Genomic DNA, 20,481 nt, shown 5'->3' on the forward strand with positions numbered 1-20,481 from the left:
GGGTCCCTGACCTCGGCCTGGTACATGGTCACATGCGCCGCTAAATGCAAGAATGGTATCCTATGATTGAACGGCTCATACATGTCATGCCCCGTGCCGTACTAGCACCTTCCTGACCTCGCAATGATTTGAGAGCCTGGCCGTGGCGCTGGCGGCTGGGAGGAGACACGCAATTTCTGCGCCTCCCACGCCCTTCTGCGAACTTCCGGCGCGCTGACCAGCGGCGTAGTGCGGTGCACGCGGCGCCTGTTGGGCCGCTGGTGGCCCGTGGTTGGCGGGAGCGGCGCGACGCGCGGTGACCCCGGCTCGACCCCGCCAGGCCGGCGGTGGCGGCCGCTCGGCGGGGTTCCGCGCGCACAGTTAGCCGGCCGGCGCCGCCGCAACGGTCCGGCGACCGTCAGCTGTGTCGCGCGGCGCACTCCGGGGTCGCGCACGGGTCGCGCACGGGTCACGCGGGGGTCGCTCGGAGGTCACTCGGGCGCCGCGGCGACAAACCAGCGCCAGCCGCGGCAACGGTTTTCAATGGAGCCATGGGACGGATGGCGCTGGGAGCCCTGCGACCGGCGCTCCGGGCCCGGTCGCAGTGCAGCGGGCGGATGAGGCGGCGGCTCGGCCGCCATCCGCAGATCCGTTGCAAAGCCGGTGACAGGGCGCGTTGTGATGCGACAGATCGCAATCGCGGCTTTGAAATCCCTGCATTTCGGTGTCACAATGGCGGTCAGACGAATTGACGAGCGGTGTTGAGCAACGCATTTTTAATCGCTGTGAGAAAATGCGCATTGCAGAACTGTGTCAGCACTGTCTATGATAGCCATCCGTCTCGCGTGAGCAGAACAAAAGCTGACAAACCGGAGCCGTGAACATCGCGGCGGTCTGGCTGGGCCGTTTTTGCGCCGTAATTTGCAGCGTGCTTGGCGAGGCATTTTCATCCACTGAAGCAAACTCAATCACCTCCCGAAAACGTTTGTGGCGCCCGCCGCGTAGACAGCTCGTTATCCGCAGTTCAATCATTCTAACACGATAGACCGCCGGCACGCAGGCCAGAAGCGCAACTGGCGCCGGCTGTATGGCGGACGGGTCTGCTCGTTGCAGCCGCAGCGGGCCCGGCCCGCACCGGTTCAGCCGACCCCAGCCGACAAGCAGTCGTCGCTGCACCGGCGCCGACGGCGACGTGACGTGACGCGACGTGACGGCCGGTGGGCTGGGAACCCGGCAGCACGTGACGAGCGTGGGTAGAAACACCCCCCCCCCCCCCCACCGGTTGCGTTGACGTACGCGCTATCGCTGAGTTAGCGGCTTACGGCGGCCGGCAGCGGCCGACGACAGCGGCCGGCGACGGCGGCGCAGGTCCCACGCCACAGTCGCTGTCATCGGACCCGCAGGGCCACGCTCGGCCACCACGCTCGGCGCCGACCGCATTTCGAGCACCACCGACCAAGCGGGGCGGCATTACCAGGGAATTGGAGGACGGGGAGGGAGACGGGCGGCGGAGGGCGGTGCTGAGGAGGCGGGCAAGAACGCGAGGGCGTCACAAGGATGGCCGGCCATCCGTGGCGGCATTACCCTGTCGGAAGCCTCGCCAAGTGGCGGGTTCCGCTGCGGTCGTCGCCTCAGCGTGGGGCTGGTCACTGATCACTTGTCATTGGTCACCGGTCGCTGGTTAACCAGTGACGCCAGTGCCCGTCAGTCACGAGTCGTCGGTCTGCCACCCTCCGACGGCAGGTCTACGCTTCGTGCTCGCGTCGACGCATGCTCCTCCGCTCGCGCCGTCGGCCAGACCACCCACCGTGCGCCGGACCGGGCCGGCGCCGCCAACTCGCCGTTTCCTATTTGGCGTGTCGGCGGCCGCCGGCTGCCCTTGGGACTGCGTGGTTCGCCGGCGCCAGAGTGAGGCGGGAGCGGGGCAAACAGTGGACGAGGCGCGGGCGGGCCGGAGCGGGCCGGAGCGGGCCTGGTACGGCCGACGCGGCCGACACCGTCTGGCCAGCGGCTACGCACGGTCGGGGCCACGTGCCGGGAGACGCACTGACATCCCATAAAGCGTATCGGTGGGAAGTCACGTGACTCAGGTTATTTCGATTCGGCACGGAAATGCTTGGGCATGACCTTGAAAGGCATAATCAACCTTCGGCATTTCCTTTTTAAGGCTATTCGGTGGCACTTGACTGCCAGGGGCAGTGGAGTGTGGCCGCGTTGACGCATCAACTAATCTTTCTAAAACTCGCGGCTGAACAATGGCCATTATTCCTTTTTAAAGTAGGCTGATGCCGTTTTTTGCTTATCACTCACCCGGTTTACCAACGCTACACTTCTCGCATCAGCGATTTTACAGGTCTTGCAAGACCAGATTGTTTACCGCCACTTGAGCGCGAGTTGCGAAGGCATGCCAGCATGGGAAGGCCGTATGCAGGTCAGGCGTCGGCCGCCATGCGGTCAGCAGCTCAAGTTACGGACTCCAGCCTCCGTTTGCCGGCCCGCCCGTTACCTCGCACTCCGTTTACGCAACACCGTCTCCGTTGAATGCGGTCAGCCTCACGCCCTGCACGCTCGGCCATATGGGAGCCTCGCGTGGCAGCCAGACTATTTCTGAGTGCCGGCCGGCTGGTGAGCGGGCTGCAGTTGGCGTACTGCGCACTAGCGTGCATGCATTTACTGCAGCTGAACGCCCGCGGACGTGGCGGTGCTTTCCAGCGGGATTACGTAGCCGCGAGTCGGGATGGCTCGCCCGCGAAGCTGTCCGTCCGGCCGCCGATGGGTGCTGCCACAGATGTCGGGCCTCGATCCGGGTCGTGGGAACGTCACGGCGCGTGGCGGCCGTGCCGTGGCGACGCCCGGCCCGGGTGTGTCTTGGGCCGTGGCGGCGTCACGTCCAGACGTGGCCGCGATGATGGATAGGGACGGCCTGTCCGGGTGAGTCGCCAGTTCTAGTAACAGCCTGTCCACCCCTAGACAGGTTCGGGCTGTAGCGAAATCTGCCCCAGGTCTGGGCATGAATCAGTGCCACCCGGCTGGGGCAAGTCCGTGTTGACATTGAGGAACACCGTATCCAGTTGCGTCCAAGGCTTTAGTCACGCCCGGCACTGATGTGTAAGACGCTCTGGTGACGGCTCTAGTGACGGCTCTAATGACGCTCGAGTGCGGCGTGACCCAGGCCTGTTGACAGCGGGCGTAAAGCGCGTGTCCGCAGCTCCAGTGACACCCTTTCCGCAATTGTCCGGGCGCCAGCGACACCCTCTCCTGGTTTGTCCGGGTGCCAGTGATGTCCTGTCCAGGTGTGGCCGGCGGGCGGCGGGCCCGGCGCGGCACGGCCGCGGTGTTTGCAGTGCGGCTCGGTGCGGCCTCCTCTCGCCTGACCTTGTTGGGACGCTGCAGCGGCGCGGCCGTCGACGGGGCGGCGGTCCCGGACGACCGCGGCGGAGGTCGCGCGCTGACGGCAGAGAAAGGCGCTGACTCCGGCGGCTGCCCACTGCCCGCTGCCCGCTGCCCACCGCGACGGCCGCTGACCTTGGCGGGCAGGTCCGCTTGTTACGTCGACAGCGCCCATGCAACAGGCTTCCGCTCGGCCCCCAGAGATGGCGCTGCCAGGTGCTCTCCGTTCTAAGGCTCATTGAGGGGTCGAGGAGCATCCCAGGTAACGGTCTGCAGATGAGGCCGCGGCGCCGTGCGACCGGCGGAGCGCTGGCGAGAGAGCCGCGTGATTGGCGTGGAGCGCTTCATAACGCTCGCATTGGCTCCTTCGCTGGCGATATTGTGCCCTTGAGACTCTGACAAGGCCCTATTTGCTTTCTCAGCTCCAGTGTTTCTGTAGGGCCGCCCGCTTCGATATTTACTCCTCCGCCAACTCGGCACACAGCGAGGCACATCCCGATGGCCACCTAACAGGCTCCCAGGCCGCGTGACTGCCGTGCCCGTTCGCTGAGCGTCCGTTCCGCGTCACTCGCCGCCGCACGGAAGCGCGTTCGGTGCCGCTCGTGCCAGCGTCCGCCGTCCACCCTTGAGCGCTGTGTGGCGGCTGGCGGCGCGCCGCGGCGCGCGTGCGTGGCCGGTGGCGGCGACGCGCGAGCCGGGCCTCTGGCTTCACGCGCGGCACGCTGCACCGGCCCGGCTGGAGAGGGAGCGCGATGTGGGTCAGGAAGCCAGCATGGCCTCGCGCCATCAGCTCGCCGCCCGCGTGTCGCCGGCTGTGTGCTAATGTGAGTGGAGGTCGGCCGTGGTGCTGCGTGTCGATGCTGGCGCGAGCTGGCCGGCTGCGCCCCGAGCGGTCCATCGGTGGGGCGGTGCGTCGGACTGGTGAGGCTGGGTCCGGTCTGGGCTGTGTTTCGTGCCGGTGTAGCCTTGTCTTGTGTTGTCTGATGAGGCCCGGTGTGGTCTGGTGTGGTCTGAGGTGGTCTGAGGTGGCCTGGTGTGGTCTGAGGTGGTCTGGTTTGTTGTTGCAATCTGGCCTGATCCGTCGCAGGTCGACCGCATGGCTCGGCGCTGCAGCTCTTGTCGAGTGACTGCCGGCATTGGGGAGTGAGACGCAGTGATGATTTCCCACGGTTTTGTCCGTCACGTGCGTGAGCATCCCATGCCGTGCAGGAGTGCGCCTCTTTCGGTACTTAATGCCATTATGTGTGCTCCGTGCTCGCCAGCATGTAAGCGCGCGACCACGACACGCGCCCTGGAGTAATATGACTATAGCAGTCGGTGCGCCTCCCAAAACCCCCCAAGACTAGCACTGGAGCGTATCTACGTGGAAAGGCGACAGCCCGATGCATGTACTGGATTATTGAGGGTGTGGTCACAGCCGGCTGTCCGATTTAATGGTAACTGGACGCTGCCGTTTTCAACCGTCGATCCGTCCATTGTGCGCTCCGGTCGATGTGGCCTGCTGTCCGCCGCGACCACCACCGCTCGTGGCGAGGTCGCAGGTCCGGCGGACAGACTATACAGTGTACAGCGGACAGACTGAGCAGTGTACAGCGTACAGACTGGTCGGGCGGACAGACTGGGCAGCGGGCAGACTGGTCGGGCGGACATTTTGGGCAGTGGGCAGACTGGACAGCGGACAGACTGGACAGCGGGCAGACTGGTCGGGCAGACACATTGGGCAGCGGGCAGACTGGTCGGGTGGACAGATCGGAAAGCGGGCAGACTGATCGGGCGGACACCTTCTGACTGGAGTAGCATTCAGTCACCACTCGGGCCCGCCCTGTCTAGACGCTCCAAGTGAAGCGGCTCTTGTGCCGACAATTGCCTGCTGTATTGACGCTGCTGTCGTCGGTAAGAGGCCGACTGGACTGGACAGGTCTGACGATCGTCCTACTGGTGGGGCTTCAGAGACGGCGGCGGGGCCGGTCGAGCGACCGTCCCCATGTTGACGTCAAACCGCCATCATTGGTCTGCCATGGGTCATTGGTCATTGGCCATCGGGCAACACGATGAGGCTCCAATACTGGCACTCGATCGGCCCAGTAGAGCGGAGATGGTTGCCGGTGCAGAAGTGTGCGGGCGAATTCCCCTGGGGCTAAGTTACGACGTCACAACTCACCTACGCTTATGTCGCTTCATGAGCCGGCTTTGGATCCGCGGCCGGGTCGTCGGAGTGCCGCTCAGGAGCTCGAGGACCGTCCGCAGCAGCCGCTCTGTCGCGGCCGTCTCGGCTCAGCTCGGCTCGGCTCGGCCCGCCTCGGCCCGCCGCGGTCCGCCGGCCCGGCACGGACTCGGCGGCCGGAGCTGGTCTGTGAACTCCAGCCACGTGCATCCAGCCAGCTCAGACGAGGCCTGTGCACTCCGCACGCCGGCCCTTGCCCCGCGCTGCCGTCTGCAGTAATTCCACCACCGCCTGCATGCCGCGCGGCTGTCGTGCCAAGACCGGCCTCCGGACTCGATTCACGAGCTAAACGCGCCTGACCTGGTCTCCTGGAGGTATCTTGTGCGTGCCGACCAAAGGGTGCCCCTGAGTTCTAAATGCCACTGCGCGGCCGAGCGCTTCTTCTGGTGTTTACCGGCCGCAACCTCCCCTCCCCTCCCTGAGCTCAAGTGATCTCCGAACTGACGGACTTCGCCCTGCTTACTAAACCGGAATCACCGACGGGATACGGCGGCGGCCTGCTGGCGTCGCCACCGGATCCTGTCTGAGCGCTCGGCCGGCCGATCCTCTCTCGGTGCACGTCAGAGCGGCGCTATCGGGGCTGCGATCGCCGGTGGCGCTCGTGACTGCCGGTGCCCGTGCGGACACGTGGGCCGCCCGAGCGGCCGCCGCCGCCGCCGCCGCCGCCGCCGCCACCGCCGCCGCAGCCGCTGCCGCCGTCCCACTCCCCGCTATTGATCCGAATCGCAGCAGCCGCGGCGCCGTCAGGTTCGGTCGTCAAAGACGTCTGCCGCCGGCGGGACACGATGCCCCCGGCCGGATGGCGGAGGGGGGGGGGGGGAGGAGGAAGCGGGGTCGTGCCGTCCGACGTCTGGAGCTGGAAATGACCTGACCCGGGGTACGTTGCTTGGTCCCGGGGAATGCGTGGTGTGACCGGGGAGGCGAGATCTGACCCGGGGGGCTGTGACCTGACCTTGGTACTGTGACCTAACCCGGCGAATGTGACCTGACGGGGAGATGTGACCGGAGCTGACATTCATGGGCGTTGAGGCTTCCCCTGAACTGGCCAAGATGGCCAACCTCCGCATTGAAAACTGGCCCTGGAACCAGTTCGTGACGCTCCAAGTATCGCTTTAACAATTAGGAAGACGCCGTGGGCCAGAAGGTGGCTTTAGGTCCCGTTGCGCAACTTGCTGGAGTGAAGTTGTCCGACAGTGCGCCTAGTGTTCCATCGCCCGACAATGGCGGGACCGTGAGCGCTAGTTGGCCCATCCAAGCACAAGCAGATGACCTCGCGTATTTCGTACCTGTCTCTTCGATCGACGGACACCTTTTGAGATCCCCGAAGGTCTCAACGATGCACGGACATCGCGTCAGAACCTTTGGCTAGAAGCCAACATCACAGAGGAACGAAGACAAAAGCAGCGGCGGCTGCCACTCACGCAGTGAAGCTTCCTGACGACATTGCTGCTGGTGATTGTTCCTCCGGGGGACAATGGTGCCATGCCGCGCCGTTTACCGGGCGCCGGTGAGATCGAGCCCTGCTGTGTCACGCGGCCGTCACTGAGCCGGGTCCTAGGCGCCGCGGCATGTTGTTCAGGCTGGGCTCTCAGGTCGTCAGTGACTGCGTGGCTGTAAATAATCCGAACATTTATCACTACAGCCCGACGTGCCTTAAACAAAGCATGCCATTAAGTGTGAATTGCCTACGCCCACCGTAATTGTCCAAGTGTTCTGTTAGGTGCTTCTGTGGCAGACGCTCAGGAGGATGGCGGGCTGCGCGACCTAACGCTGGCCTGCATCCGCCGGCCCCTCCCCCTCTCCCCCTCCCCGCCAGCGCGGGACGGGGCGTCGCACCACCTCCCGGGCGAACGTGGCAACGCTGTTGGTTTAGCCGAGATAATTACACGTGTTATTGGTCTCAGCACGCCCCGTGGCGGTCCCAGGGGGCGGACCGCCTAATTTGGCGCCGCGCGTCCGCCCGGGCGAGTGTCAAGGAGCGCCACATTGGGGTCGTGGCTGGGGCGGATGGTGCGGGGCAAGCGCTGGCGAGAGCCGCGCTGGTCTCGAAGTCGGCAGGCGCAGGGTCTAAATCAGCGTCAGTAGGAGATGAGTAAGCACCTGACTCCAGCCCACAGCTGCCGGTCTGCAGTACCTGCCTGGCGGCTGCAGCCGTCCGGCGCCCACCGACGCCACGTGTTCGGTGGACGGACGGCGGCACACGCGGCGGTCGTGGCGCGAACCGTGCGCGCCATCTCGCCCGCCGGTGCCGACCACGGCAGCCTTCGGGGAAAGGGGCTGGAGGGGAGGGAGAGGGTGAACCCGGAGTGTGTTGGTCCGGTGACCTATCACGCATGGCCCGGCGCGAGCTTGAACGAACGGAAACAGAGCTCATGTTGCACGCCATGCAACACGACTGTTTGTGTTTACGCTTGCGCCCGACGGCGCTCTGCACGCCCGTCTGCAAAACTCGAGCGCGAGTGATCGGCGTGTGGCGCTGAAGGCTCCGCCGCCGGGCTGCACTGCAACGGCAACGAGCACGCTATCAAGCTGACCCCTTTACGATAATTCTTTGCGACTGACTGAGAACACAAACAGAGCTCAATCGCAAAGTCAGCCGGGCGTTAGTGGGCCGATAAGCCGGCGTGGCGCCTGTCGAGCTGCCGCCTCACGCGGCGGCGGCGGCGGCGGCGGCGGCGGCGGGCGCGGCGCCGCCCGCCCGGCCGGCCGGCTAGTTGGCCGAGCCGCCGCGGGCGGCGCCCGAATCAGGTCACCAGGGTGGTCGGCGCGGCGCAGCCGTCCTCCCCGCGGCCGCCGGCCGGCCCAGCCTCCGACAGACGCCGTGCCCCGCGCGGATGCCGCCGCTGCGGACGAAAAAGCGGCGGCCACACCGGCCCGCTCCAAATGGGCCATCGTTTAGATACGGAGATGAGCCCAAATTGGGGTGGGGGTCGGCGCGGAAGACGGATCGGCCGGTTAGACGCGTCGGCTCGATGCCGACCGGAGGTAATGCGCCCGCTCCGGTCCACTTTTCACGGACTAGCGCGGCTGTCGGCCCTGTCGTCGTCTGTTGTGACCGATCGCCTCGTGCAGCTATGCCATCGCTCCGGCGGGACCCTAACGCGACAGACGGCCGGTCGGGACGCGGTGACCTGGGGTCGGTCTCGGCAGGCGCCGCTCGGCGGCCGCCGGCGCCGGGCGCGGACGACGCCGGGCTGCTGCCGCTGCCGACGCACGGCCGCCGGGCCGCCTCCTGCCGGGAGCGCGGTCCGCTAGGGGCGCGGCCTCCGTGAGACCAGGCGCCGGTTCGATTACACCGGAGCGGCTTGCCGACACCGAGCCGGCGCCAGATGGGGTAATGTCGCGCGTGGAGACGGCCTAATGAGCTGACGACGCTGGCGGCGGGGCTTTCCGGCAATTGTGGCGCGGCTCAGTTATGTAGGCATTATTCTACTCTGTCCGGAAGCAGCACCGGAAGCAGTACTGTGTTCGCCACCAACAGTGCGACACTGGACGTTCGACGCAGGTTGTTAACTTCCTGCTCAAATCAGGTGCGGCGTACGCTCTGCGCGTCAGTTGCAGTTACGTGTGCCGGAGGTTTTGGTAGTTCAGCTTTTTTTGCTGTCAGAATTGTGGCATAAAATTCAGCGCAATCTACTTCCACTCATCGTTCGGTAGTAATTGATGTATTACCAGTGTTGTGTGTGGAGTAATACAATTCGGTAAATCCAGCTGAAATTGCCTTCCTCAATCAAGTGTCATGTTTCATCCCTAATGGTTTGTTGAGATGTTGTACATCCGCGATCTCGGCGGAGTGGATCTGATGGGAGCGGGCCTCGGGGCTGCTCGGATCGGACGTTTCCACGAACCACGAGTGGGTTTGGGCCTGTGTGGAATGGTGTGAAATTGGAGGAAGGCATGTTGCTTTAGGAGCGGTTGTCAAAGAAACAGTCCATTGACGACATGTACAAGACGGAACGTCAGTTGCCGCGTCCAGTGCTCGGCAGTAATCTTCGTCCGATGTCGCGCTGTCTGCGTGACCGGGGTGGTCCCACTTAGGACCCGCGGCGGTTCGCGGTGGCTTGCCGGCCCGACCCGCTGGTGAGCGGCGACACTGATCTCCGGCGGAGGGACGTGGCCCGGCAGGCGAGGCGTGCAGCCAGCCGTCGTCCAGCGGCGTGCCGTCCTGCCCGCCGGATACAGGCGACCGCCGCCAGCCGCCAGTGCCGTCGTGGCCGCGGGCGGCTCGCTTCGGCGGCGTGGCGCGAGACCGGCGGCGGCGGCGGCGTGTCGCGACTCTGCGAGGGGAGCGCCGCCGCCGCCGCGCCGCTCCAGAGGGACCGCATGGGCTGCGTGAGGACACTGATCAACGAACTGCGGTGCTCTTTGTGCGAGGCTGCGGCCACAGATCAATACTGGAGAGCTCCGGTCGGCCGCTGGTCGGCGGCGCCGCGCCGGCGGGGCCGCCATCGCCGGGCCGCGGTGCGCTCGGTCTCACGCGGCACGCGCCGCGTCCGGTGTCCGCCGTCACCGGGCCGGGCAGATCGCAGCGCTCTTCCCAAATGGCCGACGGCGTCCGGCCGAGTTCAGTGTTCACCGAACGTGATCGACCTTAAGTAGATCGACCACAGAGATGGACGGCGCGGGGCGTCCGTCCCTGTGGTCGAAACCGAGACTTTTGGACGATGTCGAGGCGGTGCGGATGTGATTAGGCCCGGTGAGGCTCGAGGAGGCCGCCCACTGCTTTTCCCTGCCGGTAGAGGCGGGGGTTCGGGGTTGAGGGCATTGACTGTTCAGTGGCGTCGGCGCTTGTCTGCTGTGACGTGTCCACTATCTACCATCAGCTGTCCGGTTAGTGTCCACTCGTTCTCTTCAGCGTCAGCTAACCGCTTTCCAATCGAGGCCGCTCCCCGCGTCATCAATCTAAACTGGACGGATGGCGTCAGCCGGGGCTTCAGGGTCCATTGACGGAGGCCGGCTCACGCCACAGCGGAGGTGGCGTTGGCGGTCACCAACGCCGAGCTCCAGGTCTTCTCACACCGCACTGCACCAGAGGCAGTGTCGGCTGAGGGGGGGGGGGGGAGCAGGACAGAGGCGACAGGGGCACTGCATGATCATAAGCGAATATAAACGAAGCACATCATCACGAGCTGTCTTGTGAGTGCGCGACGCTGTCTGTTCGAGCTTGGTCACCGACACTGCTCTGTCCCTGTCCTCAGATGCCTGTTCGGGAGCCGACCTGACCTGACCTGAAGCGTCATCAGCGCGGCCAGCATGGAGGACGACCTAAGTGTCACCTCCGACGAGCTGATCTTCATCAGGATCAGCGTACCTGAGCTGAGCGTCGAGAAATGCCTGCAGTTCGGCCGCAACGAGCTGGTCTGGGATATCAAGCAGCAGTGTCTCAGCTCGTTGCCCAAGGTGAGCTCGCCGTGCGGTGGCCGCGCCTGGCACCCCAGCCGTGCAGGTCGGTTCGGGTTGTGTCGAACCGCTCCGGCGAATCTGACTGTAGCATGCTGAGGCTTATTTGGAGGCATTTTCCACTTCCAGTTCTTTTCTCCCGTCTTTTGTCACCAACTCTGCTACTGTTTATCGGTGAGTTTTAAGTAAAGCGTTTGCTTTGTACACCACAGGTGCCGACTTTGTAGTCCATCACCTCATGACATATTTTGAGACCACCACGGCCATATTTGGCCACAATTTTTCGTGTAGCCTTGCAAATGCTGTCTTTTAACCTGAGGAGCAAGGCGATCGATCATGCTGTCCTATTACGTCCGACACGTTCCACTTCTATCCGTCTGATAACGCCGGGCCTATCACCCTGGCCTGCCTCCACATTAAATGACTGCCACGACCTGCGGCGGGTGAGGCGTCCGCTCTGTCCGCGACGGGGCGGGCGGAACGAGACGGGCGGGGCAACGCCTCCGCCGCACCATCTGCCGACGGCCGCGACGGTGCGGCCGGTCAGCCGCCGGCCCGCGAGACTAGCCGACCGGCCACGCGGCGCGGGCTACGGCCGCTCGCAGCCGGGTTTTTGTGTTAGCGGACTGATTGATCGGTCAGCGTTGGCCGCTTAATCATGTATCCCGATATAGCGTAATCAATTGTGCCGTTCGGGTGTTTAGGCGGTTCGATCGCCTCGACACCTACTGCGGGCGATCCGTGCCAAAACAACGCACGCCGCGCGGCCGCGGCCGCCGCTGATGGATGGAGACGAAGCGGCTGGAGCGGCGCGGCCCGCTCGGCCGGACGCCGCGGGCCGGTCCGGCCGCGCTCGTGACCCAGACCGTGGCCGGGATCCAGGCTGCGCCCGTGACCCCGGAGCGTGTGACGGGGAGCGCGCGTGAGACACGACACTGGCGGAGAGACTGAGCGCGACCAATACCGTGACTGAGGCGGAGACCGAGGTGGCCCCTGTGGCGGCAATCCTTGACCGAGCCTTCACAGCGTCGCCCCGTAGCGCCATCGGCCCGGCCGGCCGTCAAGCACCTGGTGCCACCAGTGGGCACAGCTGACGCCGCCAGAGCCCCCCCAGGACCTCGCTAGGGCCTCGCCAGGGCCGCCACCGGCTCGGCCGCCGCGGCTGGTCGAGACGGCACCGTGTGTGCAGTCGGTCACGCGCCTGTCGATGACACGCCCACGCATGAACCGGGTGTGGAGCCGTCGAAGTGCGCTTGGACGGGGCAGTGATGTTCGAATCAGTGGAGATGACTTAACTATGGTAGTGTTAGGTTTGTGTACCCAAAATTTATGAAAACTCGTAGGCTGTGTATAGGGCATGTAAGATGGGGTAACATCGGTGAAGTGACGCATCTTTACATGCCATACAACGGGTTCGAAGTGGCCTTGCGACTGCGCTGCTCAGCGTGAATGGACCGAAGAAATCCCGCCACCAATCCAGCAATGTCTTCCGTCACCAATCCGCTCCGGGAGAGGGCGGTGCGATCGCGGCTCCACCTCTACCGCGCGGCAGTTCGGTCCAGGTGGCGCGCCGATCACGCCACCTCGGCCGGACCCGGGCTGGCACCGGACGGGTTCGTCATACCGAACGCCACTTCTTGTCCGTCGACCCGCGGGCAAAAACGCCCCGAACGGCGTGACCAGCCGGTGTTATTCCACGCCTGTGTCCCGGGGCAAACGACCCGAGCCGCGCAGCCCTGGCGCGCCCGTGACCTTGACCCGTGACCAGGGCCGGGGCGGGGCCAGCGGACCGTCGATAGGTATCCCAGCGTGCCACACGGTAGCATTCTTGAGTCTCAGGTGACTGTGGGGTACCGCGAGACCGTGCCCGGCTGTCTCGTCAGCGGAACATGCAGACTCCCTTAGGGGACACGTAGACTCCCTTAGGGAACACGTAGACTCCCTTAGGGAACACGTAGACTCCCTTAGGGAACACGCAGACTCCCGTACTGGCGCAGCCGAACAGCTGCACCACTGACAAACAGCCTAGTTTATTTGTCTGCGATGTATGTACATTCCTCTAAGACCGTGAACCACCGTCTCCCCATGATGCGTTCATACATTATTTTCAGTAACGAGCCATCTGTGGGCAGCCAGGGACGGGGTCGCGGGAAATACATTAAATTAGTTGCTTTTAGTCTGCGGTTCAAGCTCTTTGCTTATCGCATATCATTTGATTCCGGACGGGTTATGACAATCTGGATGGGAACCAGTACGAGACATTCGCTCCAACGTCGCGATGTGTTGTTTTTGTGCGATGTTTTATGTCCCCGATCTCGAGGCCCCGGGTGTGTCATTAATCAACGAATCTCCAGTGGGACGTGATGTGCTTTGTGCCGCGCTTCTGTTCTGCTTGTAAATCAGTGATACGTCGAATGCAAAAAAGCCATCAAGCTGGCGCGCCGGCAGAAGCTGAACCGTTTGAAGGCCTCGGCGTACACCCTGCTTACTCTTTCCCATATGTTGAATATCTCTCCGTTGTGAACAACCGCTTACAAATGCGGCCTGATCATGCCGGAGCATAGTCACAAGGCCCTGAGCTGCCTGTTTTCCTTCACACCCTCGTTCTTTATCACACTCTTGGCCACATTTCACGAAGTCATTCATCCTGACAAAAGCCGTGGCCCACTGTATGCGCGCAGGTTCTTTTGCGGTTGCCATCACTTTCACTGCACGCAAAAAGCATTCGCGGCTCTGCTCTGTGGCCGTGGTTTTGCTCGCCGCGTTCTGTTGGGCAGAGCTCATGGTCACGGTTTGGGCTGGGCTGGGCTGGGCTGGGCTGCCGCTGCCACTGCCGCTGCCGCTGCCGCTAACTAACTCTGTACCCTGCGTTTCATCGGCCGTGGTCCAGGTGGCGCTCTGGTTTCGGGTATGTGCTCCGATCGTTCGCCGTGCTCGGCGTGCCTGTGCGCCGGTCATGCCCTATCTGTAACGCGTGCGTGCGTGCGCGCGTGCGTGCATGCGTGTGGGCGTGTGTGTATGGCCGGTGATTGTTGACTCCCAGTCGGTAGTGGCCGCCGGGGTCCGTCGTTTCATGTGCCCCCCCCCCCCCTCCCCTCCGCTGCTTGGCTGCTCGCCCTGGCGCCTGCTGTACCCGCTGTCGTCGTGTTGTCCTCCTGTCGCCAGCTGTGGACTCCAACGCGACAGAGCTGTCGCGCTGGAGCCCACAGCCAGCAACAAGAGGAGGTGAGCGACAGCTCTATGGCTGGACTCTGCGGCGCCTTCTGAACTGTCGGCTGATGTCGCAGATGCACGCCGCCGTACTTGGAGCTGGTGTGGCCGTACCCTTTGGCGCTGAATGTGTTTTTTGTCACGTTGTAAATCTATGTGTGCTGCCGTTTCCTCCTTGGGCTGTCGGGACTCCGGCATGATGTGGCGGGGCTCCTGGATGGCTTCCCAGCCGTCCTCCCCTTCGCCAAACCTTAGACCCGGCCAATGAGCCGGGCCTCCCCTCTGGCACCTGATGGAATCGGCCGAGCCGTCGTCGGGAGGCGCTCCAGAGGCAGCCGCCGGGACTTCTGAGGCGATCAGGCGGCGTCTGACGGCACAGAACACCGATGTCGGCGGTGGTATCATGAGTTATGTGACGGCAGCATTGGCGGAGCCCACGTTAGGCGAAATTACCGAAGACGCCTTTCCAGAACCGATGCGTTTTCTTCGGCGAGTTTCTGCTGGTTACGGCTGATTATGCATTTATAGAAGCTGCACGCTAATATCCATCCGAAGGTGCCGGCCGGCGGGCATCGCGCCATTCTGCGGACCCTGGGGGACATTCGGCTACTATCTGGGTCAGCGTAAACGGACGCCTGGATTGCCTTCACATGGAGATGTGACGGCATCATTTAAAAATGATTTCGGTATGCGATAAAACAGCTTAATAGATGTCCGCCCATGGCGGAGGGTGTCCCAAGTTCATTCAACATCGTTAAATAAACCGGATGCCTGCTCAGAGTGCTTCAAACCTCGCTGAAATTTAAATGCAGTCCCGCACGCAGGGCTGAAATATGGCCCTACTTGCTAGCGCCGCGTCGGCCCAAATATTTAACAACTGCGGACAGACTAAACGCTCCTCAAACTCCAGTATTTGGCCCATTTTCCGGTGATTGTGATGTTCGCCGGGACCGCAAATACGACTATAATTGGTGTGATGTGAGGCGAACGCCATCCCGGGGAGCCGGCGCAGATCGCCGGCGCATACCGCGGCGGCGCCTGCCGCGCCTGCGGCGAGACCGCTGCAGTCTCGTGCGCCACAACACAGGCCGGCGGTCTGGGCGCGGACGGGCCGGCGGCTCGAGACGCAGCGAGTTCGCCGAGCTGGGGACGAGGCGTGAGAAAGCCCGGCGGCGAGGGCCGGCTCCGAAGGCTCGCAGAGCGCCGGGCCACGCGCCGCGCTAGGGGACCTCCGCGGGCCGGTCGGCCGAGCGGGCCCGCCACCTGGGCCGGTCTGCGGTCCTGTGTGGTCCTGGCAGACCTGTGGTCTGTCGAGCCAGACCGCCACCTGGGCTGGTCCGTGGGCCTGTGTGGTCCTGACAGACCTGTAGTCTGTCGAGCCAGACTGTCACCTGGGCTGGTCTGTGGTCCTGCGTGGTCCTGACAGACCTGTGATCTGTCGAGCCAGACCGCCACCTGGGCAGGTCTGTCGAGCCGATCCGCCAGCTGAGCTCGACAAGTTGGTGCCGTGCTCCCCGCCAGGCCCGGCCGGGGACGGCGGCAAGGGCCGGCTATGCGGCTGGTCGCTCGCACATCGATTGGAGGCGGCCGGTGGCCAGCAGGGGCGCCGGGGCGTCAGCGCCCTGCGCCGCCGCCTGGTCTCCACTCCGCGCCGCCGTCTCGTCAGCAGACGCTGGAAGCGCTCAGACGTCCGGTCCGGGGATGGTGCCGACGCTGCTGCCGCTTCGGCACGCTCGGCGGGCTGACATCGTCAGAGACACCGACCGGGGTGGAATCGCGTGATCGGCCAACGCTGACTGTGGCCCGTGTTATGCCTGTGGCCGTACGCTGCTCTGGTTTTGCCTGTCCTCTTGTGTAATGAGTGGACCGCTATGAGGGCTGCTGGCCATGCCACACGCATAGCCATTTGCAACGCTACCTACGCAACATGCTGATGCGGGTGTTCCGTTCGGATGTGTTGTTATCCCACTAGGTTTTACAACAGCTCTTTGACCGGCACGCTTACTCAATCTGCATACCACCGGCCATCCGCGTGCATTCCCCGCCGCGGACCGTTAGTCGCTTGGAAAGTCACGCCAGCACACTGGTCGCGTGGAAGTGCCTTACTTCATCCCGCGCCCCAAATGAGATTGTCGCGGGCCGCCGAGGATGGCGCCGATCCTATCATCTTGCAGAATCAGATTAGACGGCCGTCAAAGCTGGTCTGAGTTTGTCCAATCGGTGACGGATGGAGGTACTGATGTCGTTATCGCCCAGCCGCCAGGCGACGCGAACCATCAAACAGAGGTCTTTGTTTTCAAGAGGCCGGCTCTGGTCGGCGGCGGCCGTGGCACTCACAGGTCACCCCCGTATCATATCCGTGTCGCCCAGCGTATCTGTCGGCCGTGGGTGCACAGGGCTGGAGTGCTCGTCACTTGTACGCGGAAGCCGAGCGTACCCAGCTGCGGCAGGGGAGCGCAGACTGACGCCCGCGGTCGGGCAGGACAGTCCGCTCCGGCTGACGACCGGCCGCGCGCCGGCCGGTGACGACCTCGACAGCAGGGGTGTGTGGGCGTGGTGGACTCGGGGATACACTATCCGCCAGTGCAGCCCGCGACCTGACCCGTGCGGAAGGCCGCGCGACATGGCGGCCACTGGCCGTGGCCTGGACGGTCTGGTGTCCGTGGCGCAACGGCGGCGCTTGCGTCCTGTCCTCTCTTGCCGACCGCCCGTGCCTTTGCTCAGGGCCCTTTTGTGTAGGAAATGGCCCCGGGCTCGCGCGAGAATAAGATGGTTCGCCTGGGGCTCACGAGTCACGTAGCGTCGGCTTCCATTTGGGATCAGATGACAGCTCCCACTTCGGGTCAGGTTATGGCTTCCGCCTTGGATCTATTGATACTTTCCATCTTAGGGAAATAATTCCTCCCATCTGGGATCAAGTAATGGCCGCCATCTCGGACCAGATGGCGTGTCCCATCTCATAGGCGGTGGAGGCCGCTAAGTCGGGTGAGACGATGGCTCCTGTTTTGAGGCAGTGGCGTCTCCTTGCTCGGATCAGGTGATAAGTCCCAACTATAATCCATGAGGGGCGTAATCGCAACGCACTGAGGATGCTCTTTTCTATGTGACGTCACGTAGAATCTTTGCCGGATATATTCCCAGCGCGACACGGTTTCTGTTCTATCTCCGTATCTGTCGTGGCAAGAAGGCGTATCTTCGTCGTCCGGGTTGTTGCGAACACCACGAGGCGCAGAATCTTTGAAGCATGACTTGAATGAAGTCGACGGCACATATATTCTCTGTCGCCCGTGTCACTGCGAATACACCCGAGGCCTGTTTGCTGGGGCGCCTGTCAGGACGGCAGCCATATCGCAGCGTTCAGCCGCGGCGGCGGCTCAGTCCACTATCCGGCTCTCGGGTCCAAACCGGCGGCGGCGTCCGGGACGCCTGTGACACGCATCGATTTTCGGCGGCCGACGGGAGCGCGGCCGGGCCGACCCGGCGGGTCCGGCCAGCGCGCGCTCGGCTGGCACCTGACGGGCCCCACGCGTGCTCGCTGTCGAGGCAGCCGGACGAGCTGGACGAACGGGACGAACAGGACGAACAGGGCGGACAGGACGAGCCGGACGGGCAGGGCGAGCAGGATGGGCAGGACGAGCAGGACGAGCAGGACGAGCAACGAGCAGGACGGGCAGGACGAGCGGGACCAGCGGGACGAACAGGACGAGCAGGACGGACAGGACGAGCCGGGCGGGCAGGACGAGCAGGACAGGCCGGACGGGCAGGACGGGCGGGACGTGCAGGACGAGCAGGACGAGCAGGACGAGTCAGACGAGCGGGACGAGCAGGACGAGCGGGGCGGACGAGCGCGCCGGACGGCGGCCGATCCGCCCGGCGTTGGGCGTGGCGCTCTGCAGCGAATGCGCCACTCTACATAGCTGCGCCTCCGCCCGTGTATGTGTGGATAAACGACGCGTGAGCGGGCTGCCGCTGCAAACACCTCGCGACACCGGAGCGTGCCAGCGCAGATTGCCGAGGCCAGCTAATGGACGAGGAGTCTCTGGAGCGTGCGTTATCGCCGCCATGTGTCACCGTTATGACGCCGCTGGACTGTGAGGCGCGGTAAACTGCATGCCGGCTTCAGGGTTCCACATGGACGCCATGGAATGAGATAGTGTTGTTTGGGCCCGTCAGTAGTAGAGATGTGTGGATGTTAATGTGAGTGTTACTTTCTGTCGCTCTGAATCTCGCCATACATGTTGTGTTGCAGGCTTCCGTGAGGGTGGAGAATGCGGAGCAACGTTAGGGTAGTCAACGTGTTACACGAATGTCTTGACACGCAACATGAATATCTTGTGGAGGAAAAGTACTGAAGTCAGCCAAAGCTTAAGTGCTTCTTTGGGAGGAGTTGTATAGCTTTGCCGCACTTGCCGTGTAACATTTTCCACCCATAGGTCTCAGATAAATTCATTGCCGGATATGCATGTGCGGAGAGATGATTTTGATGCCGCGTTTACATTGATGCCAGGATCGTTGTAAATCTTTTTCTTCTGATATTACTAAAATTATTAAACCGCAATCCCAAGCTTTTACCGTGCGAGTTGATTTCTTGACAGCCATATTTCTCCATGTTGACACACGACTGCACGTAGATTGAGAAGCATCGGTTGGGCTGACCATGTCCGTTTCGTTTTCAGGAGCTGAAGGAGAGCTTCAACTACGGCCTCTTCTACCCACCGCAGAATGGCAAAGCCGGCAAGTTCCTGGACGAAGCACGTCCCATAGCCGACTATCCGTTCTCTGAGCCTGTGGGCTACCTGGAGGTAAGCTGACGCTGGCGCGTCTCTGGCCCAGAGGCCGCGGCAAGAGAGGGAGCTGCGGGGTGACTGACGCGGAGTGTCTGACGCGGGCGTGTCAGACGCTCAGTATCTGACAGTGTCTGACGCGAAGTGTCTAACGCCGGGTGTCTGACGCGGACTGTCTCACGCGGAGAGAGTGTCGCCCTGCCTTCAGGCGCGGGGCTGCGGGACTCCCTCCGCTATCGCTCCATCAGGCGCAGGCTTACACACAGCTTTTTCGGCTCAACACGCCTTTTTGGACTAGTCTAGAAGTCATGGCTGGAGATCCAAAGGCATTTGGTTGTATTACAGTGTTAATACCCAGTGTGCATGGCTCACGTCAGCAAACCAATGGTTGCTAAAGGATGTTGAACTCGTTGTCAGATGGCCATTTCCAGTAACTCATGTATCTAAAACCAAATTTGCTCCACCTGAGACATGACTTCTAGAAGCGTATTCTAAGGCCGGACTGGAAGCGCAAAACCGCGCTCTTTTTAAGGCCGTAAAACAGCACAAAAACCATGGTGAATTAGTCGATGCTGGGCTCTCGCCGTCGGACGTCCACTCGGACTAAAGCGACGCCAAGGCTGTTTCCATCGATTATATGCCAAGATGACCTTTACCGGACACTGGTCGCGTCTAGTAGCCAGTGTTAAGACAACGCGACCCATAATACTAGCCATAACAGAACTAATGGACACGTCGTATCCGTCGGTTTTTCGTCCAACAATCTTTGACTTATGCGATTTCACATGTCCTCTGGGGCGACGCCGTGTGACGTGTAAGACATTGCTCACCTCGATCTTTCAGGCAGGGTTGATGGGGCCTGGCTGCCCTGGTAGCCCTGCTCGAGTTAGAGTGTGCGGGACCTGTCGTTACATCCCCTACCGATGCCCAATCCCCGTCAGTCCGTCCCACTCTGGGTCATAGCGGCACACTCCGCCGCAGCTGATCGTGAGGTCGTCTCCAGGGGAGAAGGTCACTCCCGAGCACGATTACTGCTGGGGCCTGTTGCGGCAGTGGTGGGGGTTCAAGGCGAACCGGGAGGCGAAGGCGGAGTGCTGCAACTGCCGCCGATTAGTCGGATTGGCCATTCAGAAGAGAGCCGCTTAGACCGGTCGCACGTGATTTGCGTACCTGCACGGGATGGGTTCGTTATATTCCCATGCTGTGCTGCGATGACGAGCCTGGTTTGTGTTTGAGCCACCCGATCATGCAAAGCCGCGGCCTGTGCACCTTGACAATTGCCTTCCCGGCGGCCGTGCGGCCGTCGGATAACCTGCAACTCACCGGCTCGCTGACGCCAGCGCAAAGGCGCAGCGGCCTCCCCGTGGCCTCAGCCGCACGAGCCCACTATGCAAGCCCCGCCCGACACGCCGGGAGTCTCTCTCTCTCTTCTTTCTCTTCTCTCTCCTCTCTCTCTCTCTCTCTCTCTCTCTCCTCTCTCCATCTCGTCTCTCT

At 63.0% G+C, this 20,481-nt stretch overlaps 1 protein-coding gene across 1 annotated transcript in view; it reads left to right on the top strand.

Annotated features, from left to right (window-relative positions):
- Positions 1-20,481, top strand: part of Prosap (SH3 and multiple ankyrin repeat domains prosap) — a 105,434-nt gene that overhangs the window by 27,319 nt on the left and 57,634 nt on the right. The window contains exons 2-3 of the mRNA XM_037215379.1: positions 10,792-10,993; positions 18,880-19,005. Coding sequence (XP_037071274.1) covers positions 10,847-10,993; positions 18,880-19,005 — 273 coding nt within the window. The 5' untranslated portion in view covers positions 10,792-10,846. The remainder of the gene's footprint in view (positions 1-10,791; positions 10,994-18,879; positions 19,006-20,481) is intronic.

Source organism: Pollicipes pollicipes, unplaced genomic scaffold (genome assembly GCF_011947565.3).
Source record: "Pollicipes pollicipes isolate AB1234 unplaced genomic scaffold, Ppol_2.1 Scaffold_3447;HRSCAF=4054_pilon_pilon_pilon, whole genome shotgun sequence".
Taxonomy (NCBI): Eukaryota; Metazoa; Arthropoda; class Thecostraca; order Pollicipedomorpha; family Pollicipedidae; genus Pollicipes; species Pollicipes pollicipes.